A 22,892-nucleotide genomic window follows, 5' to 3' on the forward strand; every position below is an offset into this window, starting at 1 on the left:
TGTCATTTATTACATTATCTTCCAAAAATGAAAAAAAAAATGCTAAAAAAAAAATTGTTTTTTTTTGGGGGGGGGGCATGGGGGGGGGGGGATTCTTGACGGTATTTCAAAAAATAAAATAATAAAAATGGTTTTTTTTGGGGGGGGGATTGGGGGGGGGTGCATGGGGGATGGTTTGGGTGGAGTCTATTGTGGTATGTCAGGTAAGAGTAGTTAGCATGAAAGTATTTTAAGTTTGAAAGCAATAGCCTTGATACTTTAGAAGCAAAGTGGATCGAAACACAAAATTTAACCATATATTCAAAGTTACTAAGTCAAAAAGGGCCATAATTCTGTAAAAATGACAACCAGAGTTATGCAACTTGTCCTTTACTGTCCCCTTATGATAGTTTGTGAGTGTTCCAAGTATGAAAGCAATATCTATGATACTTTAGGGGTAAAGTGGACCAAAACAAAAAACTTAACCAAATTTTCAATTTTCTAAGTATAAAGGGCCCATAATTCCGTAAATGCCAGTCAGAGTTACATAACTTTGCCTTCACAGTCCCCTTATGATAGTTAGTAAGCGTTGCAAGTATGAAAGCAATAGCTTTGATACTTTAGGAATAGTCTACCTAAACACAAAACTTAACCAAATTTTCAATTTTCTAAGTATAAAAAGGGCACATAATTCTGTCAAAATGCCAGTCAGAGTTACATAACTTTGCCTGCACAGTCCCCTTATGATAGTTAGTAAGTGTTGGAAGTATGAAAGCAATAGCTTTGATACTTAAGGAATAAAATGGACCTAAACACAAAACTTAACCGAAATTTTCAATTTTCTAAGTATAAAAAGGGCACATAATTCTGTCAAAATGCATGCTAGAGTTATCTAACTTTGCCTGACCAGTCCGCTCATGATAGTAAGTAAGTGTACCAAGTTTGAATGCAATAGCATTGATACTTTCTGAGAAAAGTGGACCTTAACGCAAAACTTAACCGGACGCCGACGCCAAGGTGATGACAATAGCTCATAATTTTTTTTTCAAAAAATAGATGAGCTAAAAATCTAAACCGGAAGTTGGATCGGGTACTGGTGGTTTGTAGTTACGTTCCTGAAGTTTAGACTCCGCAAAATCCTTCGGTACTTTCCACATATCTTGTCGTTTAGGAATCTGTTTTATTCACTGATTCCAATGATTGAAAAACAGATAAGACAGTAGTATCAATCGGAAGGCGTGTATCCAAGCGGGAACGCGCCTTAGTAACCATGGTGGGATCAAACGTAGGAATGAGTTGTTCAGTGATCGAGATCGTCGATTTCACCCACAGTCAGGAATATCAGCTCGTAAATTTGATTACTGGAAGCCAAAAATTTATCCGAATCAATGTCCGCATCCGATTCAGCTTCACTCTCTACAGGAACAAAGGTGTGTAGAGAAACAGCAGGAACAGGAATGAAACTATCTTGTGCCAGATTGTCTGGTAAAGATGAATTACCATCCACGACGTCAGCAATTTGATAATGCTTATCAGTATTGACCGGTACAAAATGACCAGACGCATTCTGTACCCATAGAACATCAGGATTCGAATGGGTAGCATTAGGAGGTACACGACTAGATACGGTCGAAGACACCCGTGGTGCTGATAATGTAGCAGTAGTTGTTAGCTGCGCTCCTGAAGTTCCACCATGTGTGGCTGTCAACATGGGAGCCGACACATGTGGTGAGGAAACATGTGATTCCATAAAGGAATAAGACGGTGATCGACTATCCGAATGGTAGGTACGATGTCTACGTGAGGTTTGTCGACGTCCTCGTTTCCTGCGATGTCGCAATCTGGATCGGCTGCGATGTCGAGATGTAGATCGGCTGCAATGAGACCGGGATCTTCTGGAATAGCCTCTCCGTGAACGACGACGTGATCGCTTACGTGCGAAGCAGCGATGAGAAGCGCTCGACGAAGATGAGCGTGTCCGATGTCTATTCCTTGATGACGAAGATTCATTCGTCGATGACGAGTAGGAAGAAGAGTCATCCGATGATGAAGATCGATGCCTTCTTCTGACTGTTGACCGGTGAAGGTGACCGGACCGGTCACCAATGACCAGACCGGTGACCGGCCGGTCATATCATGGCCGGACTGGACCGGTGACCGGCCGGTCATATCATGACCAGACCGGACCGGTGACCAGCCGGTCATATCATGACCAGTTACGTCACCGGCCAAAGACCGTAGAATGGCGGCTGCCATTTGGCCAGACATTGATCGATCCTTAGGTCCACGATCAATGTCGCCAGTATGTATGGTGGGAGTCATACGGTCAGATGATGACCAACAGACAACACCACCATCGTGCCCGGTATCCGGTGACTGAAATGTCAGCTGGTCATCCGTGACCAGTGAAGTCACCGGATCATCAACGTCCATTAGAGGTTCGTGGCGTTTGCGGCTGATTGACGCTCGACGGCAACCAGCTTGTTTCCATGTGTCAAAAGACCATAAATCGCACACCGCACATTTTTTAAGCAGAGTACAACCGGTACATGCCAGGCAAGTGTCGTGAGAATCCCACCTGGCTTTGACGTGACCACACGAACCTCTCTTTTGTAAGTTCATTTCTGAAAACAAAAGAAACAGAAAGATCCTACAGCAGATAAAACCAATTGTTAAATTTAAACCACAATGTAAATAAACAAACGCTGTACAAATGCCCTCAATTATTTATTGAGGAAAAAAGCACGAAGTCCTCGTGGATTACCTATAGAAGGACATGGAACGAAAACCTCATGGTGCACGTGCTCATGTACATGAGCACTATAAACAAAGATACCCAGCAAAAGCAGAATTATAACAAAAACTGCAATAAAAAGTATAAAAAAGTAAACCGAATAATATACAGAAAAGATAAATAAAATTTATCCTTCAAACTCCGACAATAAACACGATTAAAAGAACGAAAAAGTCCTGAGCCAAAATAGGCGTGCACTCGTGGTTGTCCGGAAAGGAATGATGAGTTGTTGTTCTTGATTTCCGGTTAGGTTACATTGTACTATGTTTAACCTGACTTGGTTTTTCTTTATTAGAGGTGGATGAGTCCCAGTGCTTAAAGTTTTCCGGATAATTAACTCCCTGGAAAGGGATTAGCTAGAGATAACAGGTATGTATTTATGATATTAAAAATACGCCCAGTGTTCGTAAGAATTGCGTTTCGTGACGCAAGGTTTTTTACGGCAATTACGTTATTAAATTTGTATTTGCGTTTTTGTACACTTTATTATGAATTTAATTACGTTTTTGATTATTGTAATAGCGTAATAACGCAAATACGCTTGTTATCTATAGCCCTGACTTTTGTGACCCCCTGGGCTGGGTCAAATTTAGCCCCAGGGGCATAATTTGAGCAAACTTTGTAGAGGACTACTATATCTAACTACATACAAAATGTGGTAGCCCTAGGTCCTAGAGTTAAGGACTAGAATATTTTAAAAGTTTTCACAAAATAAGCAAGATATAAGCGTATATAATGTTCAATTTTGTGACCCGTGGGTCAGGGTCAAATTTGACCCAAAGGGCATAATTTGAACAAACTTGGTAGAGGACTATAAGATGTTACTGCATACCAAATTTGGTAGCCATAGTCCGAATGGTTTTCGACAAGAAGATTTTTTAAAGATTTCACAAAATAGGCGCTTTATAAGCGTTTATTAAATTTTGTGACCCTCCGGGGCAGGGTCAAATTTGACCCCAGGGGCATAATTTGAACAAATTTGAAAGAGGTTCACCCCAGGAACAATCCTGAGAAATTTCATCAGAATTGGACCAGTAGTTGAGGAGAAGATGTTTAAAGGAAAAGTTAACGCACTGCTGCACGACGGACACAAGACCATGACATAAGCCCCGCTGGCCTCTGGCCAGTGGAGCTAAAAATTATGTCAATAGTTAAACTTGTCACAAGATATTTGATAAGATAACGGCAAGAATGGTTTTCAAACACACATATAAAGAATGGCAGAGAAATATTATGGAATCACCATAACAAACACTGATCTGTGTTTTACATTTTTGTCTATTTAAACAAAGATCAGCCCATTTTAACAGCCAAGATTGGAGACTCACAGATTTATTGTCCCATGGTTTCTTCTTGACTGAGGCTGCCATTATGTTTGCTCTTAAATCCTGCTTGTCAAACAGAAGTACCTAAAACGAACATTGAACACATTAATAGAAATGGATGTCATTTAAACCCAGGCTTTATCCTGGCATATATACGGGTTTGTTAAAGGGACCCATTTCCAAATTGAATAAGCACACACACACAAAATTAAAAACAAAAAAAAAAACAAGCAAACATAGATGTTTTTATTTTTTATTTTTAAGAAAGAAGTGTGATTATATTGATTATAATACCTCAAATTTACTTTAATTACATCTTACAAATTAAAAAAAACATAATATTATTTTGTTCTTCTAATCTTTATTATTATGAAGAGTTATATTGAATTCGTTTTTCCCAAATCAGTGGACTTTTTCCTCGCAAAAATTCCAAATCCCAAAATTTAATTTTTCCCAAAATGGTCAGGAGAAGGCCTGCAAGCTAAAATACATAAAAATAAATTGATCTTATACTAATAAAACCAAATAATGTAAAATATATGTTATAAAGATTTCCAATATCATGAAGTCTAATAATCTATAAATTTAAACAAGGGCTGTTTGTAAAACATGCATGCCCCCCATATGGGCTGTCCGTTGTAGTGGCAGCCATTGTGTGAATACGTTTTTTGTCACTGTGACCTTAACCTTTGACCTATAGTGACCTGAAAATCAATAGGGGTCATCTGTGAGTCACGATCAATGTACCTGTGAAGTGTCATGATCCTAGGCAAAAGCGTTCTTGAGTTATCATCCAAAAATAATTTTACTATTTCGGGTCACCGTGACCTTGACCTTTGACCTTGTGACCTCAAAATCAATAGGGGTCATCTGCGAGTCATGATCAATCTACCTGTGAAGTTTCATGATCCTAGGCATATGCTTTCTTGAGTTATCATCCGAAAACCATTTTACTATTTCGGGTCACCGTGACCTTGACCTTTGACCTAGTGACCTCAAAATCAATAGGGGTCATCTGCGAGTCATGATCAATCTACCCATGAAGTTTCATGATCCTAGGCGTATGCATTCTTGAGTTATCATCCGGAAACCATTTTACTATTTCGGGTCACCGTGACCTTGACCTTTGATCTAGTGACCTCAAAATCAATAGGGGTCATCTGCGAGTCATGATCAATCTACCCATGAAGTTTCATGATCCTAGGCGTATGCATTCTTGAGTTATCATCCGGAAACCATTTTACTATTTCGGGTCACCGTGACCTTGACCTTTGACCTAGTGACCTCAAAATCAATAGGGGTCATCTGCGAGTCATGATCAATCTACCCATGAAGTTTCATGATCCTAGGCGTATGCGTTCTTGAGTTATCATTCAAAAACCATTTTAATATTTCGGGTCACCGTGACCTTGACCTTTGACCTCAAAATCAATAGGGGTCATCTGCGAGTCATGATCAATGTACCTATGAAGTTTCATGATCCTAGGCCCAAGCGTTCTTGAGTTATCCTCTGACAACCACCTGGTGGACGGACCGACAGACCGACCGACATGAGCAAAGCAATATACCCCCTCTTCTTCGAAGGGGGGCATAAATATGCATGTCAGTATTTTCTGTACCAATACACTGATAACTGAATTTTCCACATACAGACAAGTACGGAAATTTTAAATCTAACCACACCTAGAAACTTGGAATTAATTTGAACTTTCTAAATTGAAACTTAAACTAAGACAAATATTTATAACATGTCAACTATGCACTCTCTAAGCATTACGGCTGTAACGGGTACCCGAAATATCCAATGATATCTGATCCAACTTCAGATTCACAGGTACGTATCCAGCCCTGGAAATTTCGGTTCCGAATATTTATTTTCATATTTGTATGTAACCTAGCACTGTTTTCACGAGTATTGTTTTTAATACAGACTGGTTCTGTTTAAAAGATAAAAGGTATGTATAATAGTCAATATTTATGGACGTGTGACAGTCATTCAGATCATTCGAGATCCTTCAGCTTTTATTGTATTAAGTACCAATTTTCGCGAACATGTCCGGCGGAAAATTTACGCCTTGTTTTATGATATAATCTGTTTAGACCAACTAAAAAAGTAAACATATGTCAACAAACAGAATACCATTTCAAGTTTAAGAGTCATACATTGAACTGTTTGTGAATTAATTTTTTTTTGTAGAATCGTTTACTTGGTTCAATCTTTTGAATACCCAACAAGAGATTAATTTAAATGTAGCAAGGTTAACATGAAATTAGCATTATACAGTATTGTTTGTTTAAAAGGTTAGGAAAGCCTTTTTTAACAGATCAGAAACTAAAAATATTCAACATTTGCTCATTTTGATGCCCTTTAAATAACATGTTAATTGTCTATACTGTATATGAGCATAGGTATTCCATTAAGAATTATACATCTATTAAAATTTTTAAAACATAAGTTCATCAATTATAACTGTTATATTGTGTAACAGTTTTTAATACTAAATGAGCCTCTTCATTGTTTATAGTCTAAGCCTGAAGTCAATGTCCTGTTACTAACTTGAATTTAAGTGTAAACCTGCGTTAAACAAATTACATCCTTGAAGTAGTGCTTTAACACAGGAAAATTTCATCACTTCTTAAGAAATAAAATCAGAAAAAAGATGTTAAACAAGAACTTTGTTCTGTTTTTTGTTTATGTTTTTTACTCAAATTATACTTCTAAAACATTGATTTCTTTAAGTTAGACAGAAAATTCTCATTTTCTCTTATCTGAGGGATCCGGATCCGAAAAACTGTAAGAAACATTATTTGGATTCGGATCCGAACTAATTTTTTGGATTTGTTACAGCCCTACTAAGCATACTTTCCAATTAAATTCATCAAAATCATCAAAGAAAGCTTCATAATTGTCATCTTTTAAAAATGTATGAAGATTTCTATCAAAACAATAGGCATTCAAAAGAATCTCCATAGAGAAAGTGTCAATTAATCATATGCTTTGCATTTACCAAGATACAACAAATTTACATTCCTTGACAACTCAAACTAACATGTTAAGTTGTGAGAAGATTTAAATAGCTCAAAGTTGGCAGAATGTCAACCCGTATCAACAATAATGACCACAGCACTTACATCTTTATGTAGAAATCCGAAACTAGATGAGATATTCATTGCTTCTTCAATGAGGAACCCAGCAAGTTTTCTGTTACCACACAGAACTGCCTGGTAGATATTCTCAAATGCACGCTGCATCTGTAACCATAGCAAAGTTACTATTTAGTGCATTTGCGCATCTCTAACAGTAAACAAGATGCGTTTATGAAACACAATGTCCCCCTATATGACGTTTGACCTTGTAGGATGACCTTGACCTTGACCCTTCACCACTCAAAATGTGCAGCTCCATGAGATACACATGCATTTCAAATATAAAATTGCTAGCTTCAATATTGCAGAAGTGACATTACATGAGCAATTTTGACCCATATATTTGACCTTGAAGGATGACCTTGACCTTGACCTTTCACCACTCAAAATGTGCAGCTCCATGAGATACACATGCATGCCAAATATTAAGTTGCTATCTTCAATATTGCAAAAGTATTCATAAAATAAGCGATTTGGGCCACATATATTTGACCTCTGACCTTGAAGAATGACCTTGACCTTTCACCACTCAAAATGTGCAGCTCCATGAGATACACATGCATGCCAAATATCAAGTTGCTATCTTCAATATTGCAAAAGTACTCATAAAATGAGCGATTTTGGCCACATATATTTGATCTCTGACCTTGAAGGATGACCTTGACCTTGACCTTTCACCACTCAAAATGTGCAGCTCCATGAGATACACATGCATGCCAAATATCAAGTTGCTATCTTGAATATTGAAATACTGCAAAAGTGTACATTAAATTAGCGATTTTGAACCATATATTTGACCTTTGACCTTGAAGGATGACCTTGACCTTGAGCTTTCACCACTCAAAATGTGCAGCTCCATGAGATACATATGCATGCCAAATATCAAGTTGCTATCTTCAATATTGCAAAAGTTATTGCAAATGTTAAAGTTGGCGCAAACAGACAGACGACAGACAGACCAACCAACCAACCAACAGACAGGGCAAAAACAATATGTCCCCCACTACTATAGTGGGGGACATAAAAAAGTAAGTCTTAATTAAAATGTACTCTGTATCTGTAACCATAGCAACAATTTTGTAGTCTATGCATGCTGCTTCTGTAACCATAGCAAAAAGTTTGTATTCAATGCACACTGAACCTGTAACCATAGCAAGAAGTTTTGTATTCTTTGTTCCTACAGTATCAGCCCCCCCCCCCCCATCCTGCCAAATATGACATGTGTCAAACAAGAGGAATGGATAAGTTCCAATATTGAGATGGTTTAAGTCAAGTATGTTTTGTTTGTTGCAAACGAACTCATTATTAAAATAATCATTGTTAACGTTAAATATGTGACATAATTATGTCTTATAATACCTCAAGTCTAGAAGAACCCTTGATGAAAAAACTAAATATATCCTTAAATAAAGCTTGTCTATCTGTAAAAGAAGAGATAGAGAAATAAAATCAATGATACATTACCATTTCATCCTTGGACTCTGGCTGGGTATCAATGAGTGTTAGGAATCCTTCCTTGGTGAGAGGTAAACTGAGCGAGGCCTGAACATAGTCTTCCCTATCCATGCCAATGTCTTCCTCTTCCTACAGCAGTTAAACAGTCATATTCCCAGCAGTCAAACAGTCATATACAATGCAGTCAAGCAATCATATACACTGCAATAAAACAGTCACATACACTGCAGTCAAACAGTCGCATACACTGTAGTCAAACAGTCATATACAATGCAGTCAAGCAATCATATACACTGCAATAAAACAGTCACATACACTGCAATAAAACAGTCACATACACTGCAGTCAAACAGTCACATACACTGTAGACAAATAGTCATATACACTACAGTAAAACGGTTATATACACAGCAGTCAAACAATCATATACACTGAAGTAAAACAGTCACATACACTGCAGTAAAACAGTCAAATACACTACGGTCAAACAGTCATATACACTGCAATCAAACAGTCATACCCGCTGCAGTCAAACAGTCATATACACTGTAGACAAACAGTCATATATACTGCAGTCAAACAGTCATATACACTGCAGTCAAACAGTCATACCCGCTGCAGTCAAACAGTCATATACACTGCAATCAAACAGTCATATACACTGTAGTCAAACAGTCATATACACTGTAGTCAAACAGTCATATACACTGCAATCAAACAGTCATATACACTGTAGTCAAACAGTCATATATACTGCAGTCAAACAGTCATATACACTGCAATCAAACAGTCATACCCGCTGCAGTCAAACAGTCATATACACTGTAGTCAAACAGTCATATATACTGCAGTCAAACAGTCATATATACTGCAGTCAAACAGTCATATACACTGCAATCAAACAGTCACATACACTGCAATCAAACAGTTGCATACACTGTAGTCAAACAGTCATATACACTGCAATCAAACAGTCATATACACTGCAATCAAACAGTCATATACACTGTAGTCAAACAGTCATATACACTGTAGTCAAACAGTCATATACACTGCAATCAAACAATCATATACACTGTAGTCAAACAGTCATATATACTGCAGTCAAACAGTCATATACACTTCAGTGCTCCAGCTAGGATTTGAAAAGGGCAGGGGGGGGCTTTTTTGTTAAAAGGGCACTTTCGACGCGCAGTATTTTGTCAAAAGGGCACTTTCGAGCGCTTTGGCGTTTCTGGAATTCTTCATGTTGCATGTTAATTTATAATATAAATATTATGTTATTAATAATTGTTAGAATATATTATTACCATTATTATTAAACTATTCATATATAATGTCTACAATGAGGAATAAATTAATTACAATGTTTTAAGAGATTTATGAATCATATGTAAAAAAAAAACAAAAAAAACAAGATGTGTTTGTGAAACACAATGTCCCCCTATATGATGTTTGACCTTGAAGGATGACCTTGACCTTGTGAAGGATGACCTTGACCTTTCACCACTCAAAATGTGCAGCTTCATGAGATACACATGCATGCCAAATATCAAGTTGCTATCTTCAATATTGCAAAAGTATTCATAAAATAAGCGATTTGGGCCACATATATTTGGCCTCTGACCTTGAAGGATGACCTTGACCTTTCACCACTCAAAATGTGCAGCTCCATGAGATACATATGCATGCCAAATATCAAGTTGCTATCTTAAATATTGCAAAAGTATTTATAAAATAAGAGATTTGGGCCACATATATTTGACCTCTGACCGTGAAGGATGACCTTGACCTTGACCTTTCACCACTCAAAGTGTGCAGCTCCATGAGATACACATGCATGCCAAATATCAAGTTGCTATCTTTAATATTGCAAAAGTATTCATAAAATGAGCGATTTTGACCACATATATTTGACCTCTGACCTTGAAGGATGACCATGACCTTGACCTTTCACCACTCAAAATGTGCAGCTTTCTGAGATACACATGCATGCCAAATATGAAGTTGCTATCTTCAATATAGCAAAAGTTATTGCAAAATGTTAAAGTTGGCGCAAACAGACCAACAGACAGGGCAAAAACAATATGTCCCCCACTACTATAGTGGGGGACATAATAAAAAAATTTAAGGGCAGTGGGGGCCCTAGGAAGGGCAGGGAGCAGGTTCGGAGGGGCAGGGCGGGGCACCCTTTAATTTAGACCTAGCTGGAGCACTGATACACTGTAGTCAAACAGTCATATACACCTCAATCAGAGAGCCACATATAGTGCAGTCAAACAGTCATATACAGTGTAGTCAAACAGTCATATACAGCATAGTAAAACAGTCATATACACTGCAGTCAAACAGTCATATACACTGTAGTCAAACAGTCATATACACCAGTGCTCCAGCTAGGATTTGAAAAGGGCAGGGGGGGGCTTTTTTGTCAAAAGGGCACTTTCGACGAGCAGTATTTTGTCAAAAGGGCACTTTCGAGCGCTCTGGAGTTTCTGGAATTCTTCATGTTGCAATGTTAATTTATAATATAAATATTATGTTATTAATAATTGTTAGAATATATTATTCCCATTATTATTAAACTATTCATATAATGTCTACAATGAGGAATAAATTAATTACAATGTTTTAAGAGATTTATAAATTATCATATGTAAAAAAAAAAAAAAAAAAAAAAAAAAAAAATTTTTAAGGGCAGTGGGGGCCCTAGGAAGGGCAGGGCGGAGGTTCGGAGGGGCAGGGCGGGGCACCCTTTAATTTAGGCCTAGCTGGAGCACTGATACACTATATACACTACCGTGAACCATCATATGCACTGCAGTGAACCATCAATCATATACACTGCAGTGAACCATCATAAGCACTGCAGTGAACCGTCATATACACTGCAGTGAACCGTCATATACCAGTGGGTTTTTTTCATTCAAAATCGGGTCCGGTAATCGAACCAATTCCCAATGGAAAAAAGTATTTATTTTTCTCAAATGGGAGCTAAAAATTCACAATGGAAGGTTTAAAAAAAAAATGTTTTTAGATCTCAATATTTTGTTAAACTCCCATGCATATAAGTTTAACCTTAGTAAATATAATACTGGACACACTTGAATACTCAATTTTAAAACATTTTTGAAGCAAAATAACAACAACATTTATTTCCTAATTTTAGTCAAAACGCCGGGCATTGTCCTAATCCAAAGGAACCGGCCCCATTCCCAAAACGGTGAAAAAAACAACACTGTATACACTGCAGTGAACTCTCATATACACTGCAGTGAACCCTCATATACACTGCAGTGAACCATCATATACACTGCAGTGAACCCTCATATACACTGCAGTGAACCCTCATATACACTGCAGTGAACCGTCATATACACTGCAGTGAACCGTCATATACACTGCAGTGAACCCTCATATACACTGCAGTGAACTGTCATATACACTGCAGTGAACCCTCATATACACTGCAGTGAACTGTCATATACACTGCAGTGAACCATCATATACACTGCAGTGAACTGTCATATACATTGCAGTGAACCATCATATACACTGTAGTGAACTGTCATATACACTGCAGTGAACTGTCATATACACTGCAGTGAACCGTCATATACACTGCAGTGAACCGTCATATACACTGCAGTGAACCATCATATACACTGCAGTGAACCATCATATACACTGCAGTGAACTGTCATATACACTGCAGTGAACCGTCATATACACTACAGTGAACTGTCATATACACTGCAGTGAACTGTCATATGCAATGCAGTGAGCCGTCATATCCACTACAGTGAATCATCATATACACTGCATTGAACTGTCATATACACTGCAGTGAACCGTCATATTCACTACAGTGAACTGTCATATAAACTGCAGTGAACTGTCATATACACTGCAGTGAACCATCATATACACTGCAGTGAACTGTCATATACACTGCAGTGAACTGTCATATGCACTGCAGTGAACTGTCGCAGTGAATCGTCATATGCACTGCAGTGAACTGTCATATACACTGCAGTGAATCGTCATATACACTGCAGTGAACTGTCATATACACTGCAGTGAACCATCATATACACTGCAGTGAACCGTCATATACACTACAGTGAACCATCATATGCACTGCAGTGAACTGTCATATACACTGCAGTGAATCGTCATAAACACTGCAGTGAACCCTCATATACACTGCAGTGAACCATCATATGCACTGCAGTGAACCGTCATATACACTGCAGTGAACCATCATATGCACTGCAGTGAACCATCATATACACTGCAGTGAACCATCATATACACTGCAGTGAACCGTCGTATACACTACAGTGAACTGTCATATACATTGCAGTGAACCATCATATACACTGCAGTGAACTGTCATATGCACTGTAGTAAACTGTCATATGCACTGCAGTGAACTGTCATATACACTGCAGTGAACTGTCATATGCAATGCAGTGAGCCGTCATATACACTACAGTGAATCATCATATACACTGCATTGAACTGTCATATACACTGCAGTGAACTGTCATATACACTGCAGTGAACCGTCATATTCACTACAGTGAACTGTCATATAAACTGCAGTGAACTGTCATATACACTGCAGTGAACCGTCATATACACTGCAGTGAACTGTCATATACACTGCAGTGAACTGTCATATGCACTGCAGTGAACCATCATATACACTGCAGTGAACTGTCATATACACTGCAGTGAACTGTCATATACACTGCAGTGAACCATCATATACACTACAGTGAACTGTCATATACACTGAGTGAATTGTCATATACACTGAGTGAACTGTCATATACACTGAGTGAACTGTCATATGCACTGCAGTGAACCATCATATACACTACAGTGAACTGTCATATACACTGAGTGAGCTGTCATATGCACTGCAGTGAACCATCATACACACTGCAGTGAACCGTCATATGCACTGCAGTGAACCGTCATACACACATACACTGTAGTGAACCGTCATATACACTGCAGTGAACCGTCACATACACTGTAGTGAACCGTCATATACACTATAGTGAACGGTCATATACACTGCAGTGAACCGTCATATGCACTGCAGTGAGCCGTCATATACACTGTAGTGAACCGTCATATACACTGTAGTGAACCGTCATATACACTGCAGTGAACCGTCATATGCACTGCAGTGAACCGTCATATACACTACAGTGAACTGTCATATGCACTACCGTGAACTGTCATATACACTGCAGTGAACTGTCATATACACTACAGTGAACTGTCATATGCACTGCTGTGAACTGTCATATGCACTACCGTGAACTGTCATATACACTGCAGTGAACCGTCATATACGCTGCAGTGAACCGTCATATGCACTGCAGTGAACCGTCATATGCACTGCAGTGAACTGTCATATGCACTGCAGTGAACCGTCATATTACACTGCAGTGAACCGTCATATACGCTGCAGTGAACCGTCATATGCACTGCAGTGAACCGTCATATACACTACAGTGAACTGTCATATGCACTGCAGTAAAAAATAGCAGAGGCTCCAGCATTGTTTTTTTGGTGTTCTATCGTGTTAGAAAAATTAGAAAATTTACATTTTTGTCTAATTTGAAGTTTTGAAGATTACTGAACAAGAGATGTGTTCGTCAGAAACACAATGCCACCTTCTGTGCTGCTTTGATTGATTTGTTTTTGTTTTTGATTATATCCCTTTAAAAAATATTACTTCCCTTGTAAAAATGATCTCTTCCTGCCAAATGATATATAGAAATTATCTCCCTTTAAAGCTTGTTACTTCCCTTGGATATGTTTTTTTGACCTTAGACCTTGAAGGATGACCTTAACCTTGATCTTTCACCACTCAAAATGTGCAGCTCCATGAGATACACATGCATGCTAAATATCAAGTTGCTATCTTCAATATTGCAAAAGTAATGCCCAATGTTAAAGTTTTCGGACGGACGGACAGACAGTTCAAATGCTATATGCCACCCTACCGGGTGCATAAAAATGTGTTTCTGCAAATATTATACATTTGTTTAATAAACACTCCAAATGAAAAGTATCAGACCCATTAGTATAATATAATTCTATAATTCAGTTATTGTGACTCCAATTGTGTTCTGATTTACTTAAAATAAAATTTACTGAAAAAATGCTATATCATTAAGCTGCAGGACATATTTAAGGGCCATACAAAGCATCCAACAAAGGGGCTGCATACCTTAACAAAGGCATCATTGCCTTCCTTGCTGCCTCTGGCCTGTGAGATCTGACGCACTCTGGCAATCCCCAGAGACATGGGGTTGTACCTGTCACAGGAGAACAGTGTTGTTAAACAGCAAATAGATGCAAGAGCTTTAAAGTCCTACAAGCAAATTGATTTTTGTAGATCTCATAATAAAACAATGTACATTTACAATAGCTGAACATCCATTTTTTATTGATAAACATATGAATGTCCACCAACACATACGTCTTTAAATTTTGGTTTATAATCATTTTATGAAAAAACAAGAGATGTGTTTGTCAGAAACACAATGCCCCCTATTGCACCGCGTTAATATAAAATTTTAATATATCATTTGGCAGGTTTAGAAATTATCTCCCTTTTAAAGCTTATAACTTCACTTGGATTTTATTTTTTGACTTTTGACCTTCAAGGATGACCTTTCACCACTCAAAATGTGCAGCTTCATGAGATACACATGCATGCCAAATATCAAGTTGCTATATTTAATATTGCAAAAGTTATGGCAAATATTAGTTTTCGGACGGACACATAGACAGACAGACAGACAAACGGACTGACAGTTCAACTGCTATATGCCACCCTACCGGGGGCATAAAAATTACTTCAAAGATTATAAACTTAAATCTGAACTTCCAGATACAATCTAATCTACAAACCTTTTGAATCCTAAACCTCACAAGTTAAATTGCCTTCTTGAACAAGTAATAACTTTAAAAACAAATCTAATTTAATTTCAGTCCATTTGCATACTGAAAGAAATGAAACTTACTTTCCAGTGTCACTTTTAGAGATGAGAACAGACTGTTTTGAAGAGTTCTTTATACGCTCATTATCCCCAAAGAAATCTTCTGCCAGAATTTTTATGGCTTCTTTGTTGTTCTTCTCAATGGCATAATGAAGTGCATTCTTCTTAACATCAACAGAGCGAAAACCATCCAGCTGTAATGCAAAGAAAAAGAATTCATCAAGGTGACAGAGTGCACAAGTTCCATAATGCTTCAGTGTAATGTAAATTATTGTTTTTTAAATAGTTTAACTAATGTCTGCATACAATTTCCAGTAATTCAATTAAACTGCTATTTAAGTGAAATTAAGGCTAAACAAATAATACTGAATGCATCCACTACAATGACACAAATTAATTTTACAGAACAGGAAAAATGCAAACAATTTATTAGATTGCTCAGTTACTTTAGGTCTTATTTTATTTTCCCTATAATTCAGATAATTCTATATGTTGAAGTTTTTTTTCAAAATATGATTTACAGTTTATTTTTAAATAACTGCAAATAAAAATATGCCCCACACCAATTGTGGGCAAAGACGCTTTAGTATGCAAATAATTAACCTTAACTTTTAAGTGTGCCAAAGACTGTTGAGCTTGGGACATATTTGTAATGCGCTTTTTTGAGCTTGGGGACTGGTGTGATTCCGTTTTTTAGCTTTGGATACAGCTGTATTGTCCTATTTTGAGCTTAAGAGATGTGTGTAATGCGCTATTGTGAGCTTAAGATACAGGTTTAATGCAATATTTTGAGCTTTGGGTACAGGTGTAATGAGCTACTTCAACACCATGAACATTTGCAGTAATTTATTTAAAGATGACCTGATTATTGACACATTTACATGAACAGGTCATACTCAATTGTAGCAAAATAGCCTCGTGCATGACAAAATTTCAGCCCAGAAAGCCTCACAAGAAAGCAAGCATGAAGCATATGTCCAGACAGAAGAAAGAGTCCAATGCTGAATGCCTCCCACTTCGTGGACACACAACAACACCACTACTTTCAGCTACTCACATTGTACACCTTCTCGCCATCTGTGAGAAGGGACTTCAGGAGCTTCATGTCATTCAGCAGCACTGCCCGTATAGCCAGCTTGCCTTGCACTTTCTTAGAAACAAACTCCACATTCTCCCTGCAGTAATATAAAACATGTTTACCACTTCAGAATACAATTTAGGATTGTACAAATTATACATGCAAAATACAGCATGGTTTAAAATCCACTGGCAATCATCCCATAAAATAAATGATGTTCTTTTTCAATAAAATGATAAATATAGTTTGCATTGTAATTGCAGATTGATTGTTTGCCAAATTAAATATAAGATATTTTGCTCAAACTGTTATATCTTCCCAGCTAACACTATCAGTCTTTAATTCTTGCTCATCAGATCTCTGATAGTTTATGAGAAAATAAACAATTACAAAACAAGTCACCTTCAAGAACAAAATCAAGATAGTTTTTTGTTATAAAACACATGCCCAAAAGTTAACTTTAGAAGAATGGGGATTGAATCAAGTCATATAATTAAGAGACAAAATTCAAGTACTTTTGAACAAAAAACTAAATATGAAATCATTTAGTATCAGGTTATTCAGGTGAATAGACTTTTGTTAATATTACAACCTTGTTTCCAGGAAGGGTTCCTTTTCCAGCACTTTGATTTTAGGATTGGGTTTGAGGTCCTTATCAGGCCCCCTCTTCTTCTCAGGCTTTTCTTTAGTGTCCTTTGCTGGAGTCTTCTTGCCACCTGAAGCAATTGATGCATTTCAGCATTTAACATAAATATCACATAAAGGATGCACCCTTCATGTGTATCTTAAATTAAATGGAAGCATTTTTTAGTTGAATGCTTCACAATACTTTTAAATGTCTTTTTCAATGCACTTTGAACTGTTCATTGCAGTGCTAAAATGAACTTAATGAAATAATAGTCTTGACTTTTTTCTTAAAATCTAGGGAAAGTAAAAGTGACTTATGACAAAAATCATCTCATATTTGTCTGTATTAAAATGACTCGTTTGTTTATTGACAAAATCATTGTTTTGAAAGATTAAAATACACAGGATAATAATACTTTTGGACTTGATTGGGCAAAACACAAAGGTAGATGGCTTTATTTGCCCATAGTGGGCATTTGAAAATCATACATACTAGCAAATTCTGATTAAATTCTATACGTCATGGGTCAAACACTATGGACTTGAATGATGCGCAATTTTTGAATTGATATATTTTGTGAACAATCAATAGTAAATTCACAATTTATTTTTACCTTTTGATGTTTTTGGCTTGGTACTTGCACCTTAAATACAGTAAAACAAGGGACAAAATTGTCACAAAACCAGGTTTTCAATGTGAAAAAAGTCAGATAAAGGGAGACAACTAAAACTGAACTGATTTAATCAGTTCAGTTTTAGTTGTCTCCCTTTATCTGTTAATTGTTTATAATTAAGCCCATTTGTATCAAAATAAATATATTTTTAGTTGTGGTGACCTTGACCTTGGAATCATTGACGTAATTCTTTCGTGCCACACACCGTCCCATGATGGTGAACAAGTGTGCCAAATGATTTTATAATCTCACAATGAATGACATAGATATGGCCCGAACAAGCTCATTTATCGCCATTTTTGACCTTTGAACTCAATGTGTGACCTTGGAGATATTGACGTAATTCTTTCGCGCGACACACCGTCTAATGATGGTGAACAAATGTGCCAAATGATTTTAAAATCTCACAATGAACGACAAAGTTATGGCCCGGACAAGCTTGTTCCGCCTGCTAGCCCGCCAGCCAGCCCGCCCGCCGCCGACATTCGCCAATCTAATAACCAGTTTTTTCCTTCGGAAAACCTGGTTAATAAAAATTTAACAATATGCTACAGAGAAATTCTTCCTTTATTTGTTTTAGCTTTTACCTATTACAGTCTACTCTCGTTATCTCGACATCGGATATCTCCATGTCGAAGTCAACTCAATTTTTCCTTCTTTGTCTATATTAATAAACATCGCATATCTCGATTTTCGTTATGTCGAATAATTCGATATCTCGATATAAAAATTTGTCCCGAGTCCCGATTTTACATGTATTTGCTGTGGTTTATCTCGAAGTGCGCATAACTGTCCCAGTGTTGGCAAAGGTGAGAAATTTTTTCTTTGATACTTCACCGTCCCGTTTCGCCCGGCTGCTTCCGATACTGAGCGGTAGATATTTGATTCATTAATAGCATCAATGAACACACGTGTGTAATGTCGTTAGCCATTAACACATGTGTAAGGCCTGTCAATTTAACTGTCAATTTAACTGCAATTGACTGCAATTAATACACAGCCTGCCGAAAGGACGAACGACTAATTGTTTTTACAAACAACATACCAAAATGCATGGAGTTATATTTTTGCGTATCTAAACCGTCGCAAATTTGCAGAATGTTGTTCTATCCTTGAACTTGACTCAGAATGGCTTTTCATTTTTATTTTATCCTGTACTAATAATCGATTGAACTATGCATTTCAAAGTACAAAATGTACATGTACAGTATTCCAGAACGTGATTTACGCATGTTCTGATGGAAAACCCTTGTCTTGATTGGACGTCAATTGCATCATGATTAACTTTAAATAGCAACATTACGGGATGTTTACTCAACAGTTTACAAAAATGATAACCGCATGTGTTCATGCAATTCTGTAACATCTATAACGTCATTTTTAAGCATTTAAATAGCAAATTTAATCGTGCCTTGTAAAAACGCATATATATCAGGTAATATATAGGGTAGTAGAGAGTATTATGTCGCACGGTGACGGCTTTAGTAAGACCACTTTGCAGGTATTAAGATATTAAAAACAAGGTAAATTTTCGCCTCGTTTTTTCTTTGAAAACGCCTAATCAGATATCTCAAACTCTCGTTATCTCAATATTTTTTCTTGTTCCCGCCGACTTCAAGATAACAAGAGTAGACTGTATGTATGCTTACAGAAACAATGTACTCCAGAATATACATTAAACCTTTACATTAAATATGAACAAAGCCAGCTAAATTGATAAGTAAATAAACAAGAGCTGTCAGAGGACAGTGCGCTATACTATTCGAGTGCTTGACAATATAACGTAAGCCATCATGGAGAGGGGGGGGGGGTGGGGGGTATAATGTGGGTGTGTGGTCATTTAATAGATGATCTTTCAAAAATAAGGGGTGAAAAAAAAAAAAAAAAATTAAAAAAAAAAAATTGGGGGGGGGGGAGGGATTCTGGGGTGGGGCATCATGGGGGATGGTTTGGGTGGAGTGCATTGTGGTATGTCAGGTAAGTGTTCTTTTGTCAAAGTATGAATCAAATGTGATCATAAATAAAGAAGTTATGGCAATTTAAGCAAAATGTTCAAATATCTAAGTATAAAAGGGGCCATAATTCTGTCAAAATGCTTGATACAGTTGTCTGCTCTTGTTAATAGATTGGGGTCATGTTGGTTAAGAAGTATGCAAAATATAAAAGCAATATGTCAAAGGACATAGCAAATAATTGGGGTGGTACGCAAACTTTAACATAGATTTATCAATCATATGCATATTCTAAGTATAAAAGGGGCAATAATTATGTCAAAATGCTTGATACAGTTGTCTGCTCTTGTTTAAAGATTGGGGTCATGTTGGTAAAGAAATATGCAAAATATAAAAGCAATATGTCAAAGGACATAGGAAATATTTGGGGTAGTACGAAAACTTTAACATTTGCACGCTAACGCTCACGCCGACGCCGGGGTGAGTAGGATAGCTCCACTATATATATTTCTTATATAATAGTCGAGCTAAAAAGCACTTTTTTTATATACAAGAACATGATGTTGATGTAAAAGATAACCTCTAATTGAAAGGCAAACAGCCTTTTTGTTATAAAGCAATAATTAGTTACTTACTTTTTGGTGTAGCAGACTTTCGTGACTTTGCCTGACCTTTTGACTTCTTGGGCGTTTCTTCTTCCAATTCTGAAATATTTCCAAAATGGACTCAGAACCATTCCATAAAGTTTGAATGCTTAAATATGCCATAATCAGGCAGATCCATTTTTAGTTGTACGTTTTTGAACAACTATAGTAACCAGAAAATATGGCCGAAGCAAGAAATCACAACAATTACCAGAACAAAGTCATACAGTTCAATTAGTTGTCACAGATTTCAGTTCTTCAATTGAATTCATTCACAACTATGTGAATAATATATTATATGAAATAACAGATCCTAAACAGCAAAACAGTCAATAAACAAATAATGATTTATATTTGTTGTGGAAGTAAAGTGTACTCAATTTAACACATAAAACCAGGCCTTCTGAATTCATACATTGAAAAAATACCAAAAAGTGTCCCAGCGTTTAATGCTTTTCTCTGATTTCCTAAATTTTAGGAGATGAGCACACTCAATCTACCTTCCTCCTTCTCCTCTTCTTCCAGCTCCTCTTCCTCCCCCTCCTCCTCCTCAGACCCAGACATGCCATGTATGATGATATCATCCACTGGCTCCCCCCTCTCTTTCTTCAAGGCCTTGTGCAGAATCTCCTCTACCCTGGTCTGTTCCTTCATGGGCAATCTACAAGAAATAAGTGCTCAAATCAGCCTCAGTCTTGGAAAGAGTGGTCTTATACATGTGTGTAAAGTGTTGTCCCACAATAGCCTGTGCAGTCTGCACAGACTAATCGGGGATGACACTTTCCGCCAAAAACTATTTTTGCTAGGTAGTGACTTCCTTTAAACAAACATTAAAACATAAAATCAACACGAGATGTGTTCGTCAGAAACACAATGCCCCCTACTGCGCCGCTTTGAAATAAAATTTCTATTTATGGCAGGTATAGAAATCATCTACCTTTAAAGCTTATTACTTCCCTTGGATTTGTCCAATCCAACCTGGGGGGGGGGGGGGGTGTCTGTAGACAGTAAAGTAATTAGTACAGGAAAGAAATGATAGTAATATCATTTACAAAAAACTTTGACAAATCAATCATTTGAGATATAATCAAAATAAAAAATCTGTACAGTAACTGTGAAAAGAACTTAAATTCTTGGTAAGGAAATATATAATCTGAAATTTATAATTAAATAAATTATTTCCCTTGAAAATAATTGTGTCTCACAAATCTCTATTTTTAGTAGCAAATAATTAAAAGCCACTACCGTGACTATAGTTTCACCACTCAAAATGTGCAGCTCCATGAGATACACATGCATGCCAAATATCAAGTTGCTATGTTCAATATTGAATAATTATCTCCCTTTAAAGCTTATTACTTCCCTTGGATTTGTATTTTTGACCTTAGCCCCTTGAAGGATGACCTTGACCTTTTACCACGTGTTTGTCAGAAACACGATGCCGCCTACTGCGCCACTTTGATTTATTTTACAAAAATATATAATTTGGCAGGTCAGATAATTATGTCCATTTAAAGCTTATTACTTCCCTTGGATTTGTTTTTTCGACCCCATGACCTAGTTTTTGACCCGGAATGACCCATATTCAAAATTGATCTAGATATTGTCTAGATACAACTTCTGACCAAGTTTGGTAAAGATCGGATGAAAACTATTTGAACAAGAAAACACAAGAGCATGTCACAGTAGTGCCAAATCCCCGCCGAAATGTGTTTGTTTGTATGACAACATTTGTTTTAGAATAATATTTGTAAAAACAAATAAAGGGAGATAATTCATTATGCTCCGGACAAAAATTTACTTTGAAATTAAACAAGCAAATTCGTTGAATTGATATCCCCCGCCTATATACTTCTGGAAACAAAAGTGTTATATTTGACACTAAAAAAAGCATTTTTTTGAAGATACAAAGGGCCATAACTCTGTTATTATCAGATGGTGTACAATGCCATTTGGCGTGCATCATCCTTTTATCCATATATATACTCATACCAAGTTTCAATGAAATCCGCAAACGCACTTCCAAGATATGGCTCCGAAACAAAAGTGACGGACGGACAGCTGGACAACGCCAAAACAATATCCCTCCGCCTCTGGCGCGGGATATATACTCGTACCAAGTTTCAATGAAATCCCCCAAAGCACTTCCAAGATATGGCTCCGGACACAAAAGCGCCTATAGTAAA

The 22,892-nt window shown here is 37.1% G+C and overlaps 1 protein-coding gene across 3 annotated transcripts in view; it reads right to left on the reverse strand.

Moving 5' to 3' along the window:
* The window catches only part of LOC127872886 (poly [ADP-ribose] polymerase tankyrase-like), a 255,395-nt gene that overhangs the window by 183,548 nt on the left and 48,955 nt on the right, over positions 1–22,892 (reverse strand). For 2 of the 3 annotated variants that reach the window (XM_052416369.1, XM_052416368.1), the window contains exons 5-14: positions 21,207–21,367; positions 20,698–20,766; positions 18,051–18,080; positions 17,402–17,525; positions 16,789–16,906; positions 15,756–15,925; positions 14,957–15,044; positions 8,710–8,829; positions 7,231–7,350; positions 4,102–4,182 (exon numbers count right to left, since the gene is read on the reverse strand). In XM_052416369.1, coding sequence (XP_052272329.1) covers positions 4,102–4,182; positions 7,231–7,350; positions 8,710–8,829; positions 14,957–15,044; positions 15,756–15,925; positions 16,789–16,906; positions 17,402–17,525; positions 18,051–18,080; positions 20,698–20,766; positions 21,207–21,367 — 1,081 coding nt within the window. The remainder of the gene's footprint in view (positions 1–4,101; positions 4,183–7,230; positions 7,351–8,709; positions 8,830–14,956; positions 15,045–15,755; positions 15,926–16,788; positions 16,907–17,401; positions 17,526–18,050; positions 18,081–20,697; positions 20,767–21,206; positions 21,368–22,892) is intronic. The other variant, XM_052416370.1, reaches the window with a different exon arrangement.

The sequence above is a fragment of the Dreissena polymorpha genome, chromosome 3 (genome assembly GCF_020536995.1).
Source record: "Dreissena polymorpha isolate Duluth1 chromosome 3, UMN_Dpol_1.0, whole genome shotgun sequence".
Taxonomy (NCBI): Eukaryota; Metazoa; Mollusca; class Bivalvia; order Myida; family Dreissenidae; genus Dreissena; species Dreissena polymorpha.